Source organism: Chiloscyllium plagiosum, chromosome 16 (genome assembly GCF_004010195.1).
Source record: "Chiloscyllium plagiosum isolate BGI_BamShark_2017 chromosome 16, ASM401019v2, whole genome shotgun sequence".
Lineage (NCBI taxonomy): Eukaryota > Metazoa > Chordata > Chondrichthyes > Orectolobiformes > Hemiscylliidae > Chiloscyllium > Chiloscyllium plagiosum.
In genome coordinates, this window is record NC_057725.1 from 22,290,663 (window position 1) to 22,317,553 (window position 26,891).

A 26,891-nucleotide genomic window follows, 5' to 3' on the forward strand; every position below is an offset into this window, starting at 1 on the left:
TGATAGATCCTATCCAGACCTGGGCACTTGTCCACCTTATTGCCTTTTAGAATACCCAGAACTTCCTCCCTCCTTCTGCCAACTTGATGTAGAGTACTCAACAAGCATCCCTAACCTCAAAATCCATGTCCCTCTCCTTGGTAAATACCAATGCAAAATCTCACCTATTTTCTGACTCCACACAACTTTCCTCCTTGTCCTCGAGTGACCTAACCCTTTCTCTAGTTACCCTCTTGCTCCTTATATGAAAGGCAGGCTTTGGAATTTTCCTTAACCCTGCTTGCTAAGCATATCTTATGACCCCTTTTGGCCCTCTTAATTCCTCATTTCAGATCGGTCCTACTTTCCTGATACTCTTCAAAAGCTTTGTCTTCAGTAGCCTAGACCTTATGTATGCATCTTTTCCTCTTAGCCAGTCTCAATTTCACCTGTCATCCATGATTCCCTAATCTTGTCATTTCTATCCCTCATTTTCACAGGAACATCTCTAAGTTCTAATCAACCTCTTTAAAAAAAAAGTCTCCCATATGTCAAACGTGGACTTCCCTTCAAACAACTGCTCCCAATCTACATCCCCCAGTAGCTGATGAATTTTGGTATGGTTGGCCTTCCCCCAACTTAGCACTTCCTTTAGGACCACTTTTTTTTTTAAAAAGAATACTCATGGACACTTATGAAATTGTGGTCACTATTCCCAAAGTAATCCTGTACTGAAACATCAACCTGGCTGGGCTCATTTCCCAACACCAGGCCCAGTATGGCCCCTTCCCAAGTTGGGCTGTTGACATACTGCTCTAGAAAACCGTCCTGGATGCTCCTTACAAATTCTGCTCCATTCAGATCTAACATTAAGTGAATTAAAATCTCCTAACACCACCCTGATGCTCCTACATCTTTCAATGTAGAGTTTACATATTTGCACCTCTACCTCACGCTCACTGTTGAGGCATGTAGTATAGCCCCAACATTGTTGCCATACCCTTCCTATTTCTGAGCTCTGCCCATATTGCCTCACTGCTAGAGTCTTCCATAGTGCCATTCTTCAGCACAGCAGTGATTTTTTTGACCAGTAATGCAACTCCTCTACCCCTTTTACCTCCCTCTCTATCCCACCTGAAGCGTCAATATCCTGGGACATGTAGCTGCCAATCATGCCCTTCCCTCAACCAAGTCTCAGTAATAGCAATATTATGCTCCCAGATACTAATCCAAGCCATAAGTTCATCCACCTTATCTACTATACTTGTTGCATTAGAAAAAAAATGCACCTCAGACCACCAGTCCCTGTTAATCATTTGCTCCCTGCCTCTTCCCCTTAGTCACACTGATTTCATTTAGTTGCTTACAGGCTTTAGTTACTGCTTCCTTACTGTCATCTAACCTCATTTGGTTCTCAACCCCCGCCACATTAGTTTAAACCCTCCCCAACATTAGCAAAAGCATCTCAAGGATGTTGGTTCCAGTTGAGCCCAGGTGGAGACCATCCAATTTGTAATAGTCCCACCTCCTCCAGAAACGGTCCCAATGTCCCAAAAATCTGAACCCCTCCCTCCTGCACCCCCTCTCAAGCCACACATTCATCCTGCTTATTCTATCATTCTTACTGACTAGCACATGGCACTGGTAGCAATCCTGAGATTGCCTGTGATGTCACCTATGACATCATGAAATTATGAACTCTTCCAGATAGTTTCTGGAGTTACAGAAGTGACCAGTGGTTTTTTTAAAAATCCAGAAGTCCATAAAATTGAATAAGACTATTAAAATGTTAATCCCTTAAAGGGGACACACATACCCCTTTCTGTAAGGTAACAGATGTAGGCTGTGCAGCAACAGCCATGAAATTCAATAATCTCCTTAGCTCTTCCCGATTCCTCGAATCCATAAGCTTTAGACACAGTTGTGTTGCTTCCAGTGCTGGTTCGGACTTTCCATTTACTGCAAAACAAAAAAGCAAATGTATTAAAGTGTACAACTCCAGTAAATTGAAGAGCAAGATCCCAGTCCACAATTTCTGTCAAAGACAGTATGGGTACCATGATTTGCCTCCACACCTACTGGCCAGATGCAAAAGCTCAGCCAGAGTTTCAGCCACTATTTTTGGGATCACAGGAAAAACAGTTAGCCATAAAACATGTCCATTTTACCACTGATTTTGATCACAGCTGATCTTAATCTCAACTCCATCTATCCACCTTCGTTTCATTCTTCTCAAAACATCAGCCTGAAATTTAAAGAGTCACCCAAAAGGGTGATCCTTTAACAGTAAGATTTAGCTGTCCCCCACCTCCACCTAAAACTGAATATAATCTTGGCACTGTTACAGACCAGACTAAAACCCAAAACAAAAGACTATCAAGATCCTAACTTTTTATTTAAATGCAAGTGTAAGGCATTGTGTTCCAGATGCAATTTGATTGGTCAAACTACTAGGCTTTAAGTAAAGCACTATGCTTGCACTACAATTAAAATAGACAAAATTTAAAAATTGGCTTAACTAACTCAAAATACTTAAAGTAATATACATCAATTACTGATTAGCTGTTAGAGTAACTTAGTCAGTTGTACAGCATGGATACAGACCCTTCAGTCCAACACATCCATGCTGACCAGATATCCCAACCCAATCTAGTCCCACCTGCCAGCACCCAGCCCATATCCCTCCAAACCCTTCCTATTCATATACCCATTCAAATGCCTCTTAAAATGTTGCAATTGTACCAGCATCCACCACATCCTCTGGCAGCTCATTCCATACACAAACCATCCTCTGAAAAAGTTGCCCCATAGGTCTCATCTTTCCCCTCTCATCCTAACCCTATGCCCCCTAGTTCTGGACTCCCTACCCCAGGGAAAAAAGACTGTATATTTACCTTATCCATGCCCCTTAATTTTGTAAACCTTTATAAGGTCACCCCTCAGCCTCCGATGCTCCTGGAAAAACAGCCCCAGCCTGTTCAGCCTCTCCCTATAGCTCAAATCCTCCAACCCTGGCATCATCCTTGAAAGGATTCTGAAAAGGTTTACAAGTTTCACAACATCTTTCACAACTTCTTCCAAAATTCCAGCCTCAAGCTTAAAGCAAAACCTGCAAACACTAGATCTGAGCACTTGACTCCACCCACTCATGATTGTCTACTTGAAAACGAAACCAAAAAAGTTAGCTACACTGCTATGCACAGAACAAACACCACCTCCAGGTTTACAACACTTGCTTTCCAGACAAACAGGACAGAACAAAATCCTTCTTAAAAAGGCATATTGTCACAGTACATCCTCAATGTGGTAGTGGGCAAAATAAAAAATACCCAGATTTATAGAAACTTCAGCAAGGAAGCAATGCCACCACAAATAAAATTCTTAACAGAAGACTGCAATTTATTGTTGATATGTTCTATAGTAAAGCCCACTGTTTGAATTGCCCTGGTTGTAGTTAGAGTTCTTTATTTGGAAGACAAACCTCATTTTAAAATATCAACTGAAAATACTTTTAAACTTCCAAAGGAAAAAAGTTGATCCATTGTTCTCGTACATAGAACAATGTTTTACTGTTATTTGTTGACAGCACCCTCGAAAAATTGAAGACACCCCCTCTCCCCCCCCCCCTCAATCCAATGATTGCATTAGAATGCCACTTTAAAAAAAAGTGAACAAAGCATTAGTGAGAAAAGCAGCAATATTAATTAGAATGGGGGCATACAAAGCTACACCATTGACAAACAGCTTCAGTCAACTAGAACTGAGATTAGCCTTGTTTCTCTGCTGTAAGTTATAAAAATGCTTTCAATTAAAAAGGGAGGATGGATGGTTTGTTTTTAATTAAAAATACCCAACATTGAACAGAAAGGTTAAAAGTCAATGGTAGCATTCAGCCTCAGTCTTGTGTAAAAGAAAGTCTTTGGTTGAGAATCAGAATATGTATTTACACAGGATACCCCCAAAATTGTTTAAAATCTGATACTTTAACATCTATTAACATTATAAAAGACCATTTACACTACAATCCCACAAATAGTACTGGTGATAATTTAGAGAGAAATTTAACATTAGAAACTCCAAATATTTCCATAGGAATATTTATATCCACCTGATCAGACAGGGGTGGATGGTCAAATGTCAATTTAAAAATCAGTCTCAATACTTGGCTGAAGTCACAACCTAGATTACGCACTCAAATCCTAGTGACCAGCACTAGTAAAGATTAAAAATCTAAACTGGAGTATAACAATGTGGCTTGCAATTGTAACTTGAGGTTAAGGGGTAGAGTGTGTCAAGGATATTTTTCCTAACAAAAATAATAGAGATCAGTATCTAGAGTGTAAAGTTATCTAATTAAGAAAGGATGTGATGACAAGCTGACCCAGGGAACCAGAGAGTAAGTGAACAAGAGAAAGTTCATGAAATTAAATTTAAAAGTGGATCATAAAGGACTGGATAGTAAGTAGGCCAAAATTGGTAAATAAAAAAGGAGACAAAATTCAGATTAATTGATAAAGGATGGCAGATTAAAATACAGAACAGCAATTATTTATTCTTTTCACTCAAATGGTTAAAATCTTTGAACACAAAAAAGGTTGGTTTGTTTCCACTTGATAGCAAGTTGTTCACAGCAAGAAAGTAGAATACTTTTTTAAAAACAGGTTAATTTGCCAAAAGTGGCTTCTGAAAATTATTGGATAAATGCTAAGTGACTGGAGTGAATAACTCCATTGAAGACTCCTGAAATTAGCTTTAGATTGCAAAGCACATTCAAGATAAGGGTTCATGATGTTGCAACTCAGACATTTTCTATTAAAGTCTTAAAGCACCACCAAAATCAGCCACAAAAGGCAATAAAATTGGCTTCATGCTGCCCCAATCCTATGGCACCCACCCTAGAGACATCAGCTTTAATGCCAACAACAGTCTGTGGCCACACAAAGATTAGATTAGATTCCCTACAGTATGGAAACAAATCCTTTGGCCCAACAAGTCCATACCAACCCTCCGAAGAGTAACCCACACGGACCCATTTCCCTCTGACTAAATGCACCTAACACTATGGTCAATGTAGCATGGCCAATTCACCTAACCTGCACGTCTTTGAAGTGAGAGGAAACTGGAGCATCCAGAGGAAACCCATGCAGACACGGGGAGATTTAGTACTTACAGGTCCATATTTAGAAGTGGAATAAACTGGTCAAGATCTTTGTTATAGAGTCACTCATTCATCTTGATTACAAAGAACCTCAGATGTACAGCATGGAAACAGACCCATCGGTCCAACTCATCCAGGCTGACCAGATATCCTAAATTAATCTAATCCCATTAGCTTGCATTTGGACCATATCCCTCTAAACCCTTCCTAATCATGTACCCATCTTAGTGCCTTTTAAATAAAATATTGTAATTGAACCAGATTCCATCAATTCCACAGGTAGCTCATTCCCCACACACCACCCTCTGAAAAAAGTCACGCAAGGTCCCTTTTAAAACCTTTCCCTTCTCACCTTAAAACATATGCCCTCTAGTTCTGGACTCCCTACCGCAGGGAAAAGACTGGTCTATGTCCTTCATGATTTTATAACTTAGGATCCCCTGAGATAAAGAGTTAATTTGCACTGATCTGCAGGAAATTGGATATCCTGAGGATAGAGTGGGATGCCTCTGAATTAGATTGTAAGGAATTTACATTCCCATCTCTTGGCAAAGTCATTTGCATGGCCATTTCCTAGTTATTCAAGAGCCATTTATATTGTCTACTTACATTTTCATCCCCAGAAATAAAAAACATTATAGTTGAAATTCTGACTACTCCCTATAGTTAAAATACAATTCACACCAGATTTATCCATTAAGGGATGATTTGCATTACACTGTCTAGAGGTGAGGTGATCACTGCGTTGCACGAGTACTATGTGACTGAGTCGTCTCGTGTGCATTACTGACTGATGTAAAGATTTTGTATAAGGAAAAGGACTGTTTCCTTTGTTCAGAGCACTTCCCTGGGACGTGCCTCACAAGCATGTTAAGGAGTGTTCAGGGTTTCTCCAATGCTTGTTCTGTACTGTGCTTAAAATTTTGTTTGTTCACAGAAGTTGACATATTGCAGTTGCATCAAATGCATAAGAGCCTCAATTAAAAAAAACTTAACACCCCCTCAGCCTCTGAAGCTCCAGGGAAAAAACAGCCCCAGTCTATTCAGCCTCTTCCCAATAAGCTCAAATCCCAGTGATTGAAAGTAAAATAATGCAGTTTCTTCTAGTCAAGTTTAGAAAAGTTTGGAACTGGGAAAAATGTCAAGGCTGATTTTTGCATAGAAATATTACAAATTTAATTCTGCAAGCCCCTGGTTTTACAGTTTGGATAAACATGTTAAACAATTAACTTGTTAATGCTATAACGAAACATTAGAATTGAATAGATGAGGACACTGATCTTCTACCCGAGATCGCAATTGAAATCTGACCAAATATTTAATTTTTTTGGAATAGTGTGCAATTCTGGTCTCCCTACTAGAAGGATGTTGTGAAACTTTAAAGGGGTTCAGAAATGATAAGGATGTTGCCAGCTTTGGAGGATGAGCGCTTTGGGGAAAGAGGTTGAATAGACTGGGGCTGTTTTTCCCTGGAGCTTCAGAGGCTGAGAGGATATTAAGTTTTTTTTCCCCCGAGGTTCTAACGCATTTGATGCAACTGCAACTTCTGTTACCAAGCAAAAGTTTGTTAAGCACAGTACAGAACAAGCTTTGGAGAAACTGGGTGTGTCCAGGGAAACTCCCAGAACAAAGGAAACAGTCCTTCCTTTATACATTAATTCCAGCATTCTTCAGTCTATGAAAGGAGGAAGACAAAAATTTCAGGTGAGCTGCCTTCAGCCATCAGCAAAAAGATGCACGATATAAAGAGGCCAATCTTTGACGAAGAGATTCTGCCACAAGTGCCAAACATGAAGCTTGCAAGCATCGAGAATTATCTATAATGGCTAGTCACTTACCAAACCTCTACCCATTGGTCAGGACAGTGCATGCCAGATATACATGGTGTTGGCATTTTCCTGTTATCAATTAGTGACTCCCAGTTGCAATAATCTGCATGTACAGCCTTCATGTCACATGTGGGTGTGCCTGATCAAAATTAATCTCACTGGCTGAGTACCAAGCATTCTTGAAGACTAAGTTGACCATGTTAAATGGCAATATGCGAGCTACTTCAGTTTCTTTTCTTCAAAAGATCAGGAGAGCAAGTGACAAAGCACTGGTACCAGTCTAGTGGATTGTAGGAAGTAACAGGTCATTACATACCAGGCAGGTTTAATGCCAGGCTTGTGGTCACTACTGCTCTTTCAAATTGCTTTCCCTTCCCCAGCAACTTTCAATAGCACAACAGGTCATAGGAGTTAGCAGGAATGGACTTTAAGCTCCTGAGCTTCTTTCACCATTCAATAATTTCACTGAACTGCATCAACTTTACTTTCAAGATCTACAGCATCGCTCCAGCCATAAAAGACGTTTGGTTTGGTTAATGCAATCTTCTGCTTTTTATGAAAAAGTACTGGACTGAAAATCTTTGATCCAATTTCCCCCTGCAATATAATTTTAGGGAAGGCAGTGGCTTCTTGATAATACCACAAGTTACAGAGCAGGCCCTGAGGGGTACGGGCTTGAATCCCACCATGGAAAATGGTGGAAATTGAATTTAATAAATATCTGGAGTAAAGAGTGGCTTAATAGCAACTACTTTCAACTCCTGTTTAAAAACAGCACCTGGTTCACTAATATCCTTTAAGTAAATCTGCCCTGGTCTGAACTCCACATGACTCCAGACCTGCAGTTTGGTTGACTCAACCTTTTAGGCAATTACTGATGGGCAATAAATACTGGCCCAGCCAGCAATACCTATAGGCACCAAATTAGTGAAGGGCCAATTAGCCCTACTATTGGTATACTTTGTCAATTTCAGAGTTATGAACAGAATGTCTCCCTTCCCATAAAACAAAGTCAGAGTGGACTGATCCAAAGCAGAAAATAGCACTTTCCTACTTTCATTTTACTCCCTCTTATTGCAAAATGCCTCGACAACATGGACCAGAACTAATCAAATTGCTTGGGCATTGCTCAAATTGATATTTCAAAAAGGTATAAAATACTTTGGTTGTAGCTAATATCCTGTAGAGTATAGCAATCTAACCTGTTAAGATTTGTAACTTAATCAATCTGGGAACACTATTTAGGCTCAAAAATATACTGCATTTCAATAGTGTCTTACAATGCATCACAATTAACTATGTATTTCTGAAGTGCAATTGTAATGTAAGAGGTGCACCAGCTACCTTGAACAGCAACTTCCACAAACAATAGAGATCATACAGTCACAATGCAACAGACTCAGTCCAACCAAACAATCGTGAATTTGTTATTTTATAAAAACAATGCTTCCCATATGTTTTCACAAAGATTGAAAACGAGTCATGTTGGCCAGGTATAAGCAAGGGAATGACAGGGAACAGAGACAGGCAAGAACGTGGGATTATCAAATCAGTCATGACCTTATGGGGGTGCAGGCTCAAGTGGTCGGTCTACATCTCCGAATCCATAGGTTTGTAAAATACACAAACAGCCAAGTTTCTGGTATCAAGACTGACCAAGTTCCAAGCAATCGATTGTGTTATTCAGAGGCACAGACAGACATTTCCGCGGCCAGCAGCGAAAAATCAAAGTTGTGTTGCCTCCCAGGGTCAAGGATGTCTCAGAGGGTGCAGAATGTTCTCAAAAGGGGAGAGGGACCAGCAGGAGATCATTGTATATGTTGGTACCAACAAAATAGGAAGAGATAAGGATGAGATTCTGAAAAAGGAGAAAAAAAGTGTTAGGCAGGAATTTTAAAATGTCATCAAGAGTAGTAATATCTGGATTATTCCCAGTGCTCCAAGCTAGTAAGGGTAGGAATAGGAGGATAGAGCAGATGAATGAGTAGCTGAAGAGCTGGTGCAGGGGAGATAGATTCACATTTTTGGATCATTGGAATCTCTTCTGGGGTAGAAGTGACCTGTACAAGGACAACAGATTGCACCCGAATTGGAAGGGACTAATATACTAGCAGGGAGACTTGCTAGTGTTGCACGGGAGGATTTAAACTAGTAAGAAGGTGGGGTGGGACCCAGAGAGATAGTAAGGAAAGCGATCAATCTGAGCCTAGTACAGTTGAGAAAAAGAAGGTCAAACAGTCAGGGCAAGCAGGAAGAAAGCAGAGATGATGATAGGACTGAAATTAAGCTGCATTTATTTCAATGCAATAAGCCTAACAGGGAAGGCTGATGAACTCTGGCATGGTTAGAAACATGGGACCGGGATATCATAGCAATTACACCAAACGTGGCTCAGGGATGGACAGGACTGGCAGCTTAATGTTTCAGGATACAGAGGCCACAGGAAGGATAGAAAGGGAGGCAATGGAGATGGAATGGTGTTTTTGGTAAGGGATAGCATTACAGCTATACGGAGGGAGGATACTCCTAGAAACACATCCAGGGAAGTTATTTGGGTGAAACTGAGAAATAAGAAAGTGATGATCACCTTATTGGGATTTATTATAGACCCCCCAATAGTCAGCAGGAAATTGAGCAACAAATTTGTAAGGAGATCAGTTATCTGTAAGAATAATAGGTTTTAACTTGCCAAACAGATTGGGACTCCCATTGTGTTAAGGGTTTAGATGGAGAGGAATTTGTTAAGAGTGTACAAAATAATTGAGTCAGAATGTGGATGTACCTACTAGAAAAGGTGCAAAACTTGACCTACTCTTGGGAAATAAGGCAGGGCAAGTGACTGAGGTGTCAGTGGGGGAGCACTTTGGGGCCAACGACCATAATTCTATTAGTTTTAAAATAATGGAAAGGATAGAGCAGATCTAAAAGCTGAAGTTCTAAATTGGACAAAGGCCAATTTTGATAGTATTAAACAAGAACTTTCAAAAGCTGATTGGAGGCAGATGTTCGCAGGTAAAGGGATGGCTGGAAACTGGGAAGCCTTCAGAAAGGAGATAACGAGAGTCCAGAGACAGTACATTCCTGTAAGGGTGACAGGGAAGGCTGGTAGGTATAGATGACTAGAGAAATTGAGGGTTTGGTTAAGAAAAAGGAGGAAGCATATGTCAGGTACAGACCGAAGAGATCGAGTGAATCCTCGGAGTATAAAGACAGGAGTATACTTGAGGAAATCAGGAGGGCAAAATGGGGGCAGGAGATAGATTTGGCAAATAGGGTTAAGGAGAATCCAAAGGGTTTTTACAAATACATTAAGGACAAGAGGGTAACTAGGGAGAGAACAGGGCCCCTCAAAGATTAGCAAGTCAGTGTGTGTGGAACTGCAGGAGATGGGGGAAGATACTAAATGAGTATTTTGCATCAGTTTACACAGTGGAGAAGGACATGGAAGATAGAATGTGGGGAAATAGATGGTGATATTTTGAAAAAAATGTCCAAATTACAGAGGAGGATGTGCTGGATGTCTTGAAACGCATAAAGGTGCGTAAATCCCCAGGACCTAAATCAGGTGTACCCTAGAACTGTGGGAAGCTAGGAAGTGATTGCTGGGCCTAGAACTGTGGGAAGCTAGGAAGTGATTGCTGGGCTCCTTGCAAAGATATTTGTATTATTGATAGTCATAGGTGAGGTGCCAGAAGACTGGAGGTTGTCCCCAGGACCTAAATCAGGTGTACCCTAGAACTGTGGGAAGCTAGGAAGTGATTGCTGGGCTCCTTGCAAAGATATTTGTATTATTGATAATCATAGGTGAGGTGCCAGAAGACTGGAGGGTGGCTAACATGGTGCCACTATTTAAGAAAGGTGGTAAGGACAAGCCAGGGAACTATAGACCAGTGGGTCTGATGTTGGTGGGCAAATTGTTGCAGGGAATCCCGAGGGACAGGATGTACATTTATTTGGAAAGGCAAGGACTGATTAGGGATAGTCAACATGGCTTTGTGCATGGGAAACCATGTCTCAAACTTAATTTGAGTTTTTCAAAAAAGTAACAAAGAGGATTGATGAGGGCAGAACAGTAGACATGATCTATATGACTTCAGTAAGACATCCGACAAGGTTCCCCATGGCATACTGGTGAGCAAGGTTAGATCTAATGGAATACAGGGAGAACTAGCCATTTGGATACAGAACTGGCTCAAAAAGGTAGAAGACAGTGGTGGCGGAGGGTTGTTTTTCCAGATTGGAGACCGGTGACCAGTGGGGTACCACAGGGATCGGTGCTGGGTCCACTACTTTGCATGTAATGATTTGGATATGAACAAAGGAGGTATAGATAGTAAGTTTGCAGATGACACCAAAATCGGAGGTGCAGTGGACAGCGAAGGAGGTTACCTCAGATTACAATGGGATCTTGATCAGATGGGCCAGTGGGCTAAGTGGCAGTTAATTACGAGGTGCTGCATTTTGGGAAAGCAAATCATAGCAGGACTTATACACTTAATGGTAAGGTCCTAGGGAGTGTTGCTGAACAAAGACCTTGCAGCGCAGGTTCATAAATTCCATGAAAGTAGAGTTGCAAGTAGATAGGATAGTGAAGATGGCATTTGGTATGCTTTCCTTTATTGGTCAGAGTATTGAGAACAGGAGTTGGAAGGTCATGTTGCGGCTGTACAGGACATTGGTTAGGCCACTGTTGGAATATTGTGTGCAATTCGGATCTCCTTCCTATTGGAAAGATGCTGTGAAACTTGAAAGGGTTCAGAAAAGATTTACAAGGATGTTGCCAGGGTTGAAGGATTTGAGCTATGGGGAAGAGGCCGAATAGGCTGGGGATGTTTTCCATGGAGCATTGGAGGCTGAGAGGTGACCTTGAGGTTTACAAAATCACGAGGAGCATGGATAGGATAAATAGAGAAAGTCTTTTCCTGGCAGATGGATGGGAGGAAAAAAGTCCAGAACTACAGCACATAGGTTAAGAGTGAGAGGGGAAATATATAAAAGGGACCCATGGGGCAACTTTTTCATGGAGGGTGGTATGTGTATGGAATGAGCTGCCACAGGAAGTGGAGGAGGCTGGTACAATTACATCATTTGTAAGGCATTTGGATAGGTATAAGGGCATGAAGGGATATGGGCTAAGTACTGGCAAATGGGACTAGATTAGGTTAGGATATCTGGTTGGCATGGACAAGTTGGACTAAAAAGGGTCTGTTTTTGTGCTGTACATCTCTATGACCTTAAGTCTTTGGAGTGAGACATTGATCCACATTCTGCTAACTCATGAGAATTCTGTCCATTGATCCATGGAACTACCCTCAGGGTAAACAAAGCTACTAATAAAGTTCTATCCTTGAAAGAGCTACCATAAGTAAAGGTCATGGCATGCGAGCGCGAGTGTGACTAAATGGTGAAAAGCATGGACAAATAAGCTAGTTACTTTTTCCAGTTCCAAAAATGTATTTTTCCACAAGACCATAAATCTTTAATCTTCCATTTTCACTAATGAAAGTATTAGCATCATGAAAATTGCTACTTAAGCAAATTCAAAGTAAAGAATCATTGTTGACCAGTTTAGTCTACGCATACAAGTTTCTTTTACATAGCATGTATTGTGGCAAGACAGCCTAGGCACTTAACTGGAACCATAGAATAGCACTGAATATGACTGTTCAGAACCCATATCTGTTTCAAGGGAAAGGGAATTCAGTTTATCCCAATCTCTCCATAACTTGTCTTTCAAAAAGAAATTAGATAAATGTTTGAAGAAAAATGACAATCTATTGAATCAGTTCCCACCACAAATGTCTTCCAAACGCTAACTACTCGTTACATCTGGTTTTTTCCTAGAAAAAAGGAAACCTGCACCCTTGTTACCAATTTTAAAATATATTAAAATGTGACTGAAATCGCATTCTAGAGGGGTCAGGTCTACTAATCTGGGCAATGAAAGTTAAAGTTCGAAAAATTAGCTAGCAGACATGCAGGAAACATAGTGGCAGAGCACTAGGAGCTGAATGACATGTAATAAGCTCAGCTGATCCAAATGTATTTCTGAACTCCACCACAGGAGGAAAGATGCTTTCCACTTTTAGTGTCAAGGCTATTCATAATCTTAAACACTTCAGTGTCATACAGCACGGAAGCAGACCCTTTGGTCTAACCTGTCTATGCCAAACAATCCCAAACTGAACTCATCCCACCTGCCTGCATTCCTCCAAGCCTTTCCTATTCATGTACTTTTAAAACGTGCAAAACATTTTGTATTTGTACCCACATCCACTTCCTTGGGAGGTTCATTCCCCACACAAACCACCCTCTAGAGAAAATTCACCCTTCATGTCTTTAAGGTGAGAAGATAGATTTTAAAAGTTGTATCCCAGTCCTGATATACCCCATCCTAGGGAAAAAACCAACCACCATTAACTCAATCTATACCCCTCATTTTATAAACTTCTAGAAGGTTGCCTCTCAATCTCCTACACTGTAGGTGAAGGAAGTCCCAGCCCATTCAGTCTCTTTTGACTATTTTCCATACCCAACATCCTGGTAAATTTCTTCTGAACCCTCTCCCACTTAATATCCTTCCTATGCCTAGACAACCTGAACTGGACATCGTATTCCAGGAGACCTCAATGTCTTGTACAGCCTCAACATTACTTCCCAACTCCTATATTCACAGGACTGAACAAAGACAACAAGCATGCCAAATGCCTTTTTAACTATCTACCTGTGACTCAATTATGTAATAGCACCCCTAGGTCCCTCTGTTCTACAACACAAGATCTTACCACTAATTAAATATGTCCTGCCCTTATTTGTTGTAACAAAATACAATACCTCACATTTATCCAAACTGAACTCCATCTGCAATTTTTCAGCCCATTGACCATCTTAAAGCTTTCACCATCTGCCAATTTTGGTGTCATCTACAAAAACTTACTACCATACTTATGTTCTCACCCAAATCATTTTTGTAAAAAAAGCCCTAGAAATAACTTCGCTAATTAGTCTACCATGCAGAACTTTGTCAAAAGTTTTACTAAAGTCCAGTCAAGCCAGCACTCCAATTCCAGTAGAAACAAACCCAGTCTCGTCTAAACCCCAAAACTACCCACTCATTCTAGGAATAAAATCTAGAACCTCCACATTTACAACAACTTGTCAAAGGAAACCAACAGATGGTATTCAAGATGTGGCCTTGTTCCAGTGAAGTGTAAAACTTACATAAAATTTCTCTTAAGGACAGCATCCCATTGGACAACTTAATCACTTACTGTACCTTGATACCAAATTTTAGCAACTCATGCACAAGAACACCTCATCCCTCTGCACATTAGAATTCTGCAGTCATTCTCCACCTTAAGTCAAAATCAAGAACTCTGCCTCTTCAGTCTTTCCACCAAAAGTAGTGAGAGCCACAACTTTTCATTTTCCATTATACTTTGGCCAGATTTTGTCTTATCCCTCAACATCAATATGCAACCTTTGTCCATTTTCTTCACAACATTTTGTTACCAGTCTTAGATGTTGACATTGTAACTAAATTTGCAGATGATCAAGTCATTGATGTATGCAAACAAATGAGGCCCCAAAACATCCGGACAACTTATAACCTGCCAAGCACCTCATTTATACATATGCTATTTTCAGCTAGCAAATCTTCTATTCATGTTAATGACGCCCTTTACATTATTAAAATATTTTTCCACAATAAGTTACAGCACCTTATCAAAACACCATCTGGAAATCAAAGTATATATCTAGACCAGTTTCCTTTTAATCCTCAGCACTTGATCCTTTCCTCTAAGGATTGGATAAAATATGAATTTTCCTTACACCAAATAATGAGGCATTTGATTAATTTTAATAACCCAGCTAAAAACCTCCTTAACCAACCACAACATCTTCTGTGAAAAAAAGTGTTAAACTAACTGGCCAATTGTTTCCGGTTTTCTGCCTTCCTTTCTTGAAAGTAGTTCTATTTAGTGGTTTATTTCACTCATTTACTTTAAAAGTTACATATTTTATTAACCTTACTAGTTACCATATGTTGGGTCTTAGGAATAGAATACAGCTTAGTCAGTGACATCCTCACCAAAACTAAAATTTCTCCTCTAGCAAAACAATAATTCCTGGAGGCTAAGTTAACACAAGCAGCAGAGCATCTTTCCCGTCATTAAGGGAATGCTGTACATCCAAGTCACCCAACTTCAGCACTACCGTAATTCACATGACATTGGCTAAATTATGCAAACCCAACAAAAACCATTTCTGACCCAGTTAGTGAGGAACCAGTTTGTGCTGCTTCTTGGATTATGCCCCAACACCAATGAAAATAATGTTTTCACAAGTTTTCAAAATTTAAATGGTAGATTTCAGTTAAATACCAAGACAAAAAGCACAGACTAATACTTTTTTAAAAAAAAAAACACCCTAAGTGGCAAGATTTAGTCCAGCTTAGAACTAATCATGCAAAATGGACATCACAGCAGAAACAAATTTAGCACAGATCAGAAATAGGTTCTACAAGGAGACACTTGATAGGGTCAAGAACAGCAAAGATTGCAGGGAACGGGGCATAACTAGGAAAGTTGGATTCTAGATCTTGCACTCCAGATAGTTGGAGACAAGGTTGCCAATGGAGCAGAGAAAACAAATTAGCACTTTTTCAAGCTCAAACAATTAGAAAATGATATTAAAGTTTAGAATTTTAAAATTACAATCCAATAATTATGTATTCCCCTCCAAAAAAAGGGAAATCGTTTTGGATGTTGCCTATTTAACAAAGTTAGATTATGGGTTGCAAATAGTTTGACTTTACAAAAAGCAATGCACTTGAAGCTCAAGATTAACAAAAGAATTTCTTTCAAGTTAAATCCTGACCATTCCCTCACTTCCAGAATAGCAGGTACAAAGAAACAAAATCCCTCTGAAGAATGTTTTTTAAAGATGTTCAATATCACTGAATCCAGAAATACAATAGCATTAAATCACTTAACAGTGAAGAGAGTATAAGTGCTGGAGTCACGGAATGTCACAAGAACAAAAATAGAAAAACTACTTTCATTTACATAGTGCATTTAGTGATTGGTTGTCTCAATGTTTGATATCCAAATATGCATTTTTTGAAGGGTAGTCATTTATGATCAGAGGACATGATTCAAATCCCACATCTGGGAAGCTTCAATTCAAAAAGACAATCAGTCTGGAATAAGAAACTAATACCAGTAACTATCTATGAAACTATTGGGTGTTGTAAAAACACATCCAGTTCAATCTCATGTACATTTTTAGGAAAATACCCAATCTAATCTGTACAACTCAAATGATTAAATCTCAACAGGTTCTCTGATGTGGCCTCATCGTACTGGAGGCAGTTCACTATACTTCGTGAAATGAATACTGGCCTTTTCAGCAACAATCTTGTGACAGTGAATAAAAATGTTGTCTCCACCCAAAGATCTAATTTCCTCCCTAAACCAGTCCAAACACTTTAGTAATCTTTTGGTCACTTGACCAAACATCTCACCCAATTTTGAATTGCTTGAGAAGCACCATAGAATGCTTACTAAGATTAAAAACAGGATGCAAATTGCTTTCATATACATTTGGACATCTCTAACATCTAACTTTAGACTATATTGCCATTCCTTAACAGTCACTGGTTCAAAAAAAATCTTGAAACCCCTTTCTAATTACACTAGCTGAACTAGTTGTTCAAGCTAGCGAGCTCACTGCCACTTTCAAGTCAGGATGAACACTAATGGCCAACCAGTGATGTCCACATCCTATGCAAATAGTACAGGAAGTTCCTGGTAGAATGCAGGGAACATTGTTTCAAGTAGGCGTTACACAGGAGCCAAGTGTCCAAATGCTAACTATTTATTTTGATTAATGGCCTCACTCCAAATCAAATTATCTCCAGTAAACACAGGAACAGTATTTTGTTGTTGCTATAACATGCTGTATAATAACCCAACATGGGAGTGGAACAAGTGAAAAAAACTAGAAATTCCTGCTATGTTAGATGCTCATCCTTAATGATGCATATCCTACATTTCAGGGAGAATATTCATTCAAAAATGAAGTTATTCATCATACCAAAGGAACCAATAAAACAAGATCAGAGATTATAAAGAAAGAGGTAGCCAATTTCAAACTTGACTGATCTGGGAAACTATTGCCACCCATTCAAGTGAATTGTTAGGGTGCCCAATCAATTCTCAACCATACTTTTGGAATTATATACACAGGTTGTATACACCCTGTTTATTCATGTAATCCTAGTGGAGATGCATTGATTGCAAATGTTGCAGTTTTTCCTGAAACCATATGGTTATATTTAATTAACAAAGCCTGGATAGGAGGTCAAAGAGCTGGGGCACAATTGCAGCTTGGGCCACCAGGGTTAAAGTACCACTTAAATACCAGTCTGCAAATTCTAGTATTAGCCACCACCCTTAAGCACTGAGACAAAAGAAATTACATGCTCAAAAGAATCAGAATCCACTTGGCCTGTGTTCACACCAATCCACTAAACAGCATTCCACCCAGACAATCCCCTACCCTATCCCTCTAACCCTACCTCCTGCAGAAGTGAAGAGTGCACTTGTCAAACACTACAAAGTCTTGAGACAGAAAACCCCAGGGCCTTGATCATAGCTGGTGACTTCAACCAGGCTACCCAAGAACATGCTACCAAAAATACCAATCAACATGTCTCCCGTCCCACCAGAATTCCAATCCTTGACCATTGCTATATAAACAAAAATGTCTACTGCTCCATACTATCCACATTTTGGCAAAAAAAATTCACATCACAACACTGAGGCTTTTCCTGGCTTACAAGGAGCAATTGAAGCACGAGGTCCCAGTACAGAAAGTTGTGCAGTATTGGTCTGAGGCAACAGAAGGGCTTTTTAAGGGTCAGCAGACTGATCCAAATTCAGGAACTCAGGAGCCATCCTAAATGTGTGTGTGCGTGCGTGCGCGCAAGACTGCATGCCAACATTAATCTGCATGTTCCCCAACCTGAAATCATGGATGAACTTGGAGATCCATGTCCTACTGAAGTCCACATCTGAGGTACACAAAAAAGAAAACAGGCAACCTTGACTATACAGGAAACCCAAGTATGACCTTCGTAAGGCCAGAAACACCGAGAGGCAACACCAAACTCAGCTCGAGACAGATCGACTTCCATAATTATGACTGCTTTGAGGGGTTAGTCATAGCTTACATGAACTTCAGCTGACTGAACTGCCTTAATCCTTTGCAGTTTGCACATTAGACACTATCTCCCTAGCCCTACAATCATCCATGGAACATGTGGATAACAAAGTTAACAAAGTCAGACTCCTACTTATTGACTACAGTTCCAGCTTCAAGACCATAGTTCCAAACAAACTCATCTCTAAACTCCAAGACCTGTCTCAGCTCCCTCATCTGTAACTAGATCCTCAACTTCCTGATTGCAGTCTATGGGTCAGGAATAGAAAAAAGTGTCAACACCTCCACTACATACCTCAACACCAGTGCCCTGCAAGGCTGCATACTCAGCCTCCTCTACTCCTTATCACTATTACTGTGGCCAAATTGCACCCCCAACTCCATTTACAAGTTTGCTGACACCACCATTGCAAGTCCGATCACAAACAATGATGAGACAATACAGGAAAGAGTGCTTAGCAGCATGGTATAAAAATCAACAATATCTCCATCAGAAAGGAGCTGGTCATTGACTTCAGGAGATTGATTGGTGGGCATACCCTTGTCTGCATCAATAGGAGAGAGGTGAAAGGAGTCAAGAATGTTCACTCCCAGGACCTTGACAATCAGTCCTGGTCCACCAGTGTCAATGAGTCAAAAAACTACAATGTCTGCTTCCTTAGGAGGCGAAGGAAATTTGGCATATCCACAAGGACTAGTTTTTATACAGGCACCAAGCATCCAAGCAGGATGCATTATAGCACAGTACAGCAATTGCTCTGCCCAAGACCATAAGGAACTGGAGTCGTGAACACCACCCAGTCCCATCACCCAAGCCAGCCTTTCATCCATAGACTCCATCTATATGTTTCCTGCTGCCTCAGGAAAGCCACCAATGTAAACGACCCCTCCCACCGTGGTTATACACTCTGCACTGTACAAAGTGCATTAGGATAGCAGAACAGTTTGCCTGTATAGCACAAAACACCACTTTTCACTATATCTCAGTACATGTAACAATAAATCAGTGACTTAGTCTACACATCTCTGGACACTAATGGGCAATTTATCAAGTCTAATACACCTAACTTGCACATTTTTGGATTGTGGGAGGAAACCCAATAAGAATGTGCCCAAGGCTGGAATCAAATCTGGTTCCCTGGCACTGCCAATCAGAGCCACCATTCTGCCCTAAAAAAAGGGTGGGTGAGAATGGCATTTCCCAGTTATGAATAGGGCTAAGCTATACTGGTTCTAATAGTAGACCAACCTAAACATCATTAACTCAAATCTGATTTCCAGCATCTGCAGTAATTCTAACAGTGCTAGAGAAACTCAGCTGGTCTGGCAGCATTGTAGAGAGGGACACTTTAGAGTTCAGGATAACTCCACTTAAGAACTGGATTGGATTCTAAATGCTCACCCTGCTTCTCTTCACAGATGCTGTTAAGCCTGTGGAGTTTATCCAGCATTGTATCATTAATTTAATGCTATCTTAAATGCGGTTAAGTGGAGTTGAAATGCCCAGCCATGATTGAATGGCGGAGTGGACTCGATGGGCCGAATGGCCTTACTTCCACTCCTATGTCTTATGGTCTTATCTTGGGACCAATTCAAAGTGTCAACTCGTGCAGTTTGATGGTTTCCATTGAAATAATCAATCGACACTGATGAGACCTGTTAAATGTATCTCAACCAATTTGCGGGACCTTTGTTTGTAAATTTTTTGAGTTGCCCTTAATTACAACAGTGACTACATCCTCTAATGTCGCAATGTGCCTTACAGAAAATCAATGTGTAAAGCATACTGCCCAAATTCAAGGGATAAGTTAGCCAGTGTCATCCAAAACATCCAAGTTTCAACCATCAAAATCTTTGCCTAGCTCAAGGCAGGCACTCAACAAGAGGACGACAAAAAGGGAATGTTTCAAAGACTCCCTGAAGGCTTCCCTCAAAAAAAAAAACGTCAACACATGGGAGACCCCCATTCAGAAGAAACTGACTTGGAGGAAACTGAAATGAATTCTGAGAACACCTGATGCCAAGAGGAAATAAGAAAAAAAAAAAATGAAGGAATGCCAAGAATCTCAAAGCCAAGGACTAAATTCCACCTCCCAGAAACACCTATAAAAATGTGTCATCAGAGGCTGCTCTAGGACTGGGCTCAGCTGTACAAGGACAGAACCCAGGACCAGTGACATGGAACTTTCCAGGTGGACAATCATACTCATCAGCACAAGACTGCCAATGACTAGCCAGTGCATTGCAGATGGCTACTCTGTTTTTTTTTTTGAAAAAGTGCCTTGAAATATATAAACGGCCTTGATATAATGATATTTGAACAATTAAAACTTCAAGAATCCCAGAATTTAATTGTTAAACACAGAACTTCAGGGTGTCACTTTGATGTTGAAAGGTTTTACAAAACCTTTCAAAATGTTACAGCGGTCTAACTGGTCCAACTCTCCACAAATACAGACCACAATTATTCTAAAATTGTAACGACTTTAGCTGTTTGTTCCAGTACCAATTTTACAGTTTTATGACATTACTGTTCCACTCCTGGTCACTGCAAATTGTTGCCATTAGTGAAATGTGTTACAATTAAGAGTCATACTTACCAAGCAGCTCTGCAACTCCTGTATGTATGTCAAAGAAGTCATTGGTGAGAAGAGGCTCTTTGGTCTGACTGTAATACTTAGCAATAGCATCAAAAAACACCACTTTACACTGGTCTATATCAGAGGATGGTTCTGGAAGATTCCTGCTGATCTCCACTACTGAGAGGTCTGGGAGGAACTCCAACAAATCGACTGCAGATGACAGCCAATCATCTTCCCTAACAGGTGAAAAAAAATGGAGTGTTAAATAATTTGATTAGATTAGATTACAGTGTGGAAACAGGCCCTTCGGCCCAACAAGTCCACACCGACCCGCCGAAGCGCAACCCACCCATACCCCTACATTTACCCCTTACCTAACACTACGGGCAATTTAGCATGGCCAATGTACCTGACCTGCACATCTTTGGATTGTGGGAGGAAACCGGAGCACCCGGAGGAAACCCACACAGACACGGGGAGAATGTGCAAACTCCACACAGTCAGTCGCCTGAGGCGGGAATTGAACCCGGGTCTCCGGCGCTGTGAGGCAGCAGTGCTAACCACTGTGCCACCATGCCGCCCACAAATCTTTAAAGACAAAGTATTTTCATGGCAAAATATTAGCTCAACAGGATCCAGCAGTATTTTTCTTTTGTGCTTCTGTGCATGTTGTCTTAAGGTTTCCCCCCAAGCCAGTTTTTAAATTTTCACCCTGAAGAGATTTTCACTGACAACTCTCCAGTACTTTACAAGAGGCAGCTCTTCATGGAAACAGACATGAATAGGTTGTTTGCTCACCTTCAGCTGAATCAATGACCCCCACTTAGGAGGAGGGGGGGGCAGGGAAGAGCTGCATGTGACCACCACCTCATCTCTCACCAGCCTGACTAGAATATACATTGTTCCTTCATCACTGGACTGGTGTACTTCACAGTACCAAGGGTGTACCTACAGCCCACTTACGACAGGTCAATAAAAGGTGACTAACAATCACCTTAATGGGCAACTAGGTATAGGCAGTACATGGTTTCAAAAACAGTGGCATGCAGGTGTCATTAGTACACTATCAGATGTCCTTTCAGGAAAACAGCAAGCATAAACCTTGCCCAACTGCATCCCCAACACCACCCTCACCATAAGTAAATGCACCAAAATGCAGCCATAAGCAAGGGAATGCTGAGAATTAAGGATGTTAGGGGGGGGGGGGGGGGGGGGGGAAAAAGGAAAGAGGTGGTACAATATAGTCAGATAGATGCCTGAGATGAGAAGCATCATGTGAAAGCTGGAAACTACTGCTGAATTGAGATTGCTCAAAACTCTGGTGTAAAATCCACAATAGAAACAAAACGCCCAGCCCATCCTCTAAGCCTAGCTTTCTGCTTCACCAAGCCTCCTCTCCATCCTACATCAGCTCCTCTTACTCCTTTCTCCAACTAACTTCCATGAACCAGGAACAGGTGGCAGCTATTCGGCTCCTTCAAACAGATGCCATTCAATGCAATCAAAACTAATCTGACTAATCTTAAATCTGCATTCCTGCCTACCCCTACTAAACTTTTGTTCCCTATGTTTAACCAGAATCTAACTAACTGTCTTAAAATATTCAAAAGGACTGTTTCCACTGCCTTATCAGGAAAGGACAGTTCCAAACACTTATGACCATCTGGAGAGATGGTTCTTTGGAACGAATTTCAATGCATTTAAAATTTCTTAAGCTAGACAATACTGTCCACAATATTCAAAATGCAGAGTCATCCACACCCTGTACAACTGATGCACACCATTCCTACTTTTGTAATCAGTTTCCCTTACATTCTATTCACTTCCCTAATTACTTGCTGTACCCACATTACTTTTGTAAGCAAAGCATGAGGACATCCCAATCCTACCACAATTTCACTTGAGAATATATTACTTATTCTTATTAAATAAAATGGCTAACTTCACATTTTCCCACATGTGTCTCTGCTCACTCACATAGCCTATATTACTCTTGCACCCTATCAAATTTACCCATGCCTTCCATCACTTACTTTAGATCATGACTTAAACTGTTAAGGTTCCAGCATAGCTCATTATAAGCTTGTCAAATAGAAATTGCCCCAGTTATTCCTGCTAGCTAGCCAATGTTTTATCAAGGCCAATATGATGCCCCAATGCCTGAGCTTTTGTTTGCAGTAACCTTACCAAATGCATTCAGGAAATGCAAGGAGAGAATGTTAAACAAGATTTCCCCTTCACACAACCTTGATAGCTGCCCAATTACCTTGAACTTATCCAAAGCCATGGTTTAGCTCCTTTAATAATAGCTTCTAACATTTTCCTACGGCAAATGTTCAGCCCATCATTTCCTGCTTTGTCTGTTTCCCTTGTTAAAGGAAAGCACTGCATTTGTGGCCTTCCAACAGAATGGGACCAAGCCCCACCTAAAGGGAATTTTAGAAAATTAAAACTAATTCAATCAATTCTCACTAGTCACTTCTTTTAAGACCCTAGGATACAATCCATCAGGACCCTGGCACTTAGCCTACCGTCCCAACAATTCACTCAGTATCACTTCTCCAGTGATTGTTATTTGCTGGAATTCCTCCCCCCTCATTTTCTGATTTCGTATATCTGGGATAGTATTTGTACACTACATAGCAAGAACTTATGCTTGTTCAATTCATCTGCCATTTTAGTTTTTGTTTACTAAAATTCCAAAGTTAGTTCTACAGAAAGTAAGTCACTATCTCTAAATACTCAAACCATTCCCCTATTTCTGGCTGGCTCTCATTCTACACACAGCAGAGTCTGTTTTGACTTGCCTTTTGCTTTTTTAAAAAAGCATGGATTCTATCTATAAGCTTTCTAGTCAATCAGTTGACAAGGTGTCCTGTAGGATTCTACCCCTTTTGAAATGCATCTATACCATAGATCCTAAAATATCCTCTTAAGTCTGCCAGTGTCTGTATTGACCCCTGAACATAATACAACACTTCATTTTAGTTTATTTAATATCCTGTTTCATTCACGTTTTTAAAAACACCTCAGACCATTCCCCTAAAAACGGTTCAATCACATTTTAGACGCTGTTACCCAAGGATGTCTTCACAGGAAGTTATCAATCCTAACTTTCCTTAATTGATTCAAGAGATTTAGTGTTGCTGGCTGCACTACAATTTTTCATCCTTAAATCACGAGGTTGTGGTAATGGTGAGCTACCATCTTGAACTACCAGAGTCTGTTTACTACAGGTAGAACCCATTCTATTGAGGGAGTTCCAGAACTTTTACCCAACAACACTAAAGAATAGTGATATATTACCAAGTAACTTGGAAGGGACACTTGTAGACGGAGTTTCCACATATCGGCAGAACTCATCTCCTTGATGGATGCAGTCAGGGGTTTGGAAGGCACTAAGGATTCTTGAAGATGTTCTGCAATGAAGCTTGTTGATTGCATGTACTGCTAGAGTAGTGGAGTGGGGAGTATTGTGTCAACTTAGCAACATTGTCTTGGATGGCATATCAAGCTGGAGTGTTGAAGCTGCACCTCATTAGGTAAGTAGATGTATTCCATCATATTTTTGACTTGCACCTTGTAAACAGCAGGAAAGCAAGTTTTTTTTGGGGGGGGTGGGGTGGTGAGGGTTACTGGCTCCAAGATTACAAGCCTCTGGCCTGCTCTTGCAGCCACTACTATTTGGCAAGCTCAGTTCACCGATTTGTCAGTATTAACCCCTGTCTTTAGTGAAGTATTCTGTAATAGTTGTTTCATTGATGTGTCATGGGTGATGGTTAGATTCTTCCCTGTGGCAAGAATATTACTTGCTAGTTGGCCGTCCAAACCTGGATGTTTTTGCAGCATTTATACATAGAATGTTTCATGAAGATAATGCTCAACACCAAATGAGCATCCACAGTTCATTGTGGAATACCAGCCGTCATGTAGCCATGTCCTGGTTAGTTCCAGAGCACGCTTTTTCAGGCAACTATCCCAAAAACAGACTATGAACTAACTTTGCCCAGCTGACTTAAAATCTCCCATAATCATTATAGCTTTGTTAAGCTCATTTCTTCTGTTACACTACTTTGGGAGCCTGTTTGTCACTTGTGGCATATTTCTCAAATTATTCTAGCTAAATGGCTTTTACATCCTGGTTTCCTGAACTAGGATCAATCCCTTTACCATGTTAATACCAGCAATCCAAAATATGCAGGTTAGGTGAATTGGTCATGCTAAATTGCCCTGTGTAAGGTACATTAGTCAGGGGAAAGTGGGCATGAGTGGGTTACTTGGAGGGTCGGTGTGGACTTGTTGGGCCAATGGCCTGTTTCCATAGTGTAAGGAATCTAATCTAGTATTGGAGTCACCTCTTAAAGTTTCCTATTATTCATAAATGCTCTGTACCCTCCAGATCCCAATCCTTGTCATTCTACAGCCATGTATCTGCAATAGCTACCAGATCGTCAGTTCTATTTGTGCCATATTTTATTTTGAATGAAATCTGCTGAGCCTTTAGTTTTTTTTTTACATTGAAAATTCTAGTCTTATTTGCTGGTTGAGAAATTTGTTATTGTCTATTTCCTCAGACTGTTTATCATTTCCTGGGGCTTCACATGACTTTCCAAATTTGATCCCTTGTCCCCATTTAATTTAAAAGCCTCAGTTTTCCAGCAGGCAAGGAAAACAGTCCAGCACAACTCAGATGAAGACCATCCCATTGGGGTTCTCACTCTTTCCCCAGTTAAATCAAAGTGTTATTATGTTACTTTTCTGGTTACAAACTCCACATTCTGATCAGTCTTTGGGTAAAGTTTCCAAAGTCTTTATTTTGGACTCCACAAATGGAACCATCTTCGACTGAACATTAATTCAGTCTGGGACAACACTACTATCATAGGGCAAGCCAGACAGAACAGCCAGGGAATTCTTAGAGGCATGGCATTCATCCACAAACTCCATCAACAAACACATCGACCTGGACCCAATATACCAACCACTACAGCTGAAACTGAAGCGGCAGGGACAGACCACTATAAACACCGGAGGAAACATCAAAAAAGCGCTTTGCAGGAGGCTCCCAAGCACTGATGTCACCTAGCCAGGGGACAAAACGTTTGCAACAAAAACTTCCAGCTCGGCGAACAGAACCACAGGAACCATCTTCCTTATTACTTAGCCCAAACATCTCAAAAGCCCATTAGCTTAACACTCAGCCATATTTGCCAGAGAACCTCAGTCCATCCAGCTTTCTTGATATTACAACTTCTCAGCTATCATCCTTAGTCTATGCTATCTTCTCGATAGAGTCATAGGGTACAGCATGGAAAAAGACCCTACGGTCAAACCCATCCATGCCGACTGGATATCCCAATCCAATCTAGTCCCAACTGCCAGCACCCAGCCCATATCCCTCCAAATCTTCCTATTCATATACCCATCCAAATTCCTCAAATGTTGCAATTGTACCAGCCTCCACTTCCTCTGGCAATATTCTGTATTATGCAGACTAAGATTCTATATGCATTCAGTGCAAGGACTTTAGTTCAGCTAAGGACACCACTGATAATACTGAACCTCTTACAGCACTTTTTCATCCTTGAGGTGGACATATAATCCAGATCACTATTTACATTACACTTAAAAAGTTTAGTCCAATAGAGCTGCAAGACAATTAGATTTGAGTATTTAAGTGTTAATAAATCAATCCCTCTTCTATACAAATCTCAATGTTTTCTGAAAGTGTGGCACATACATAATGCTAGGTTACATAGTTACTTCAAAAATGTTTAAGGTAGTGCTGGGTAAAGATCAGTTTGACATGGTAAATTACAAATTGTTCCAGTCAAACTACTAGTATTATAGAAAAATTGCCACTCGGGAAGGAGATCAGATTAAAGGTTAATATCAGAAATTTCATCCTTTCCCCAAGAGGCTCAGAAAGTGCACAAAATAAGGGATTTTTTTTTTTAAAAAACACACCTATTTGTGGGATGTGGGTGTTGCGAGCTGGTCCCTTGTTGCCTTTAAGGTAGTAGTCAAATATCTCTGAACCATTGCAGTCCACCTGCTCTGGGTTGATCCACAACACCATTATGGAGGATAATCCAGGATTTTGACAGGTGACAGTGA

At 40.5% G+C, this 26,891-nt stretch overlaps 1 protein-coding gene across 2 annotated transcripts in view; it reads right to left on the bottom strand.

Moving 5' to 3' along the window:
- Positions 1–26,891, bottom strand: part of depdc7a (DEP domain containing 7, paralog a) — a 54,017-nt gene that overhangs the window by 5,830 nt on the left and 21,296 nt on the right. For both annotated transcript variants that reach the window (XM_043705524.1, XM_043705525.1), the window contains exons 5-6: positions 20,793–21,010; positions 1,796–1,938 (exon numbers count right to left, since the gene is read on the bottom strand). In XM_043705524.1, the coding sequence (XP_043561459.1) occupies positions 1,796–1,938; positions 20,793–21,010 (361 nt within the window). The remainder of the gene's footprint in view (positions 1–1,795; positions 1,939–20,792; positions 21,011–26,891) is intronic.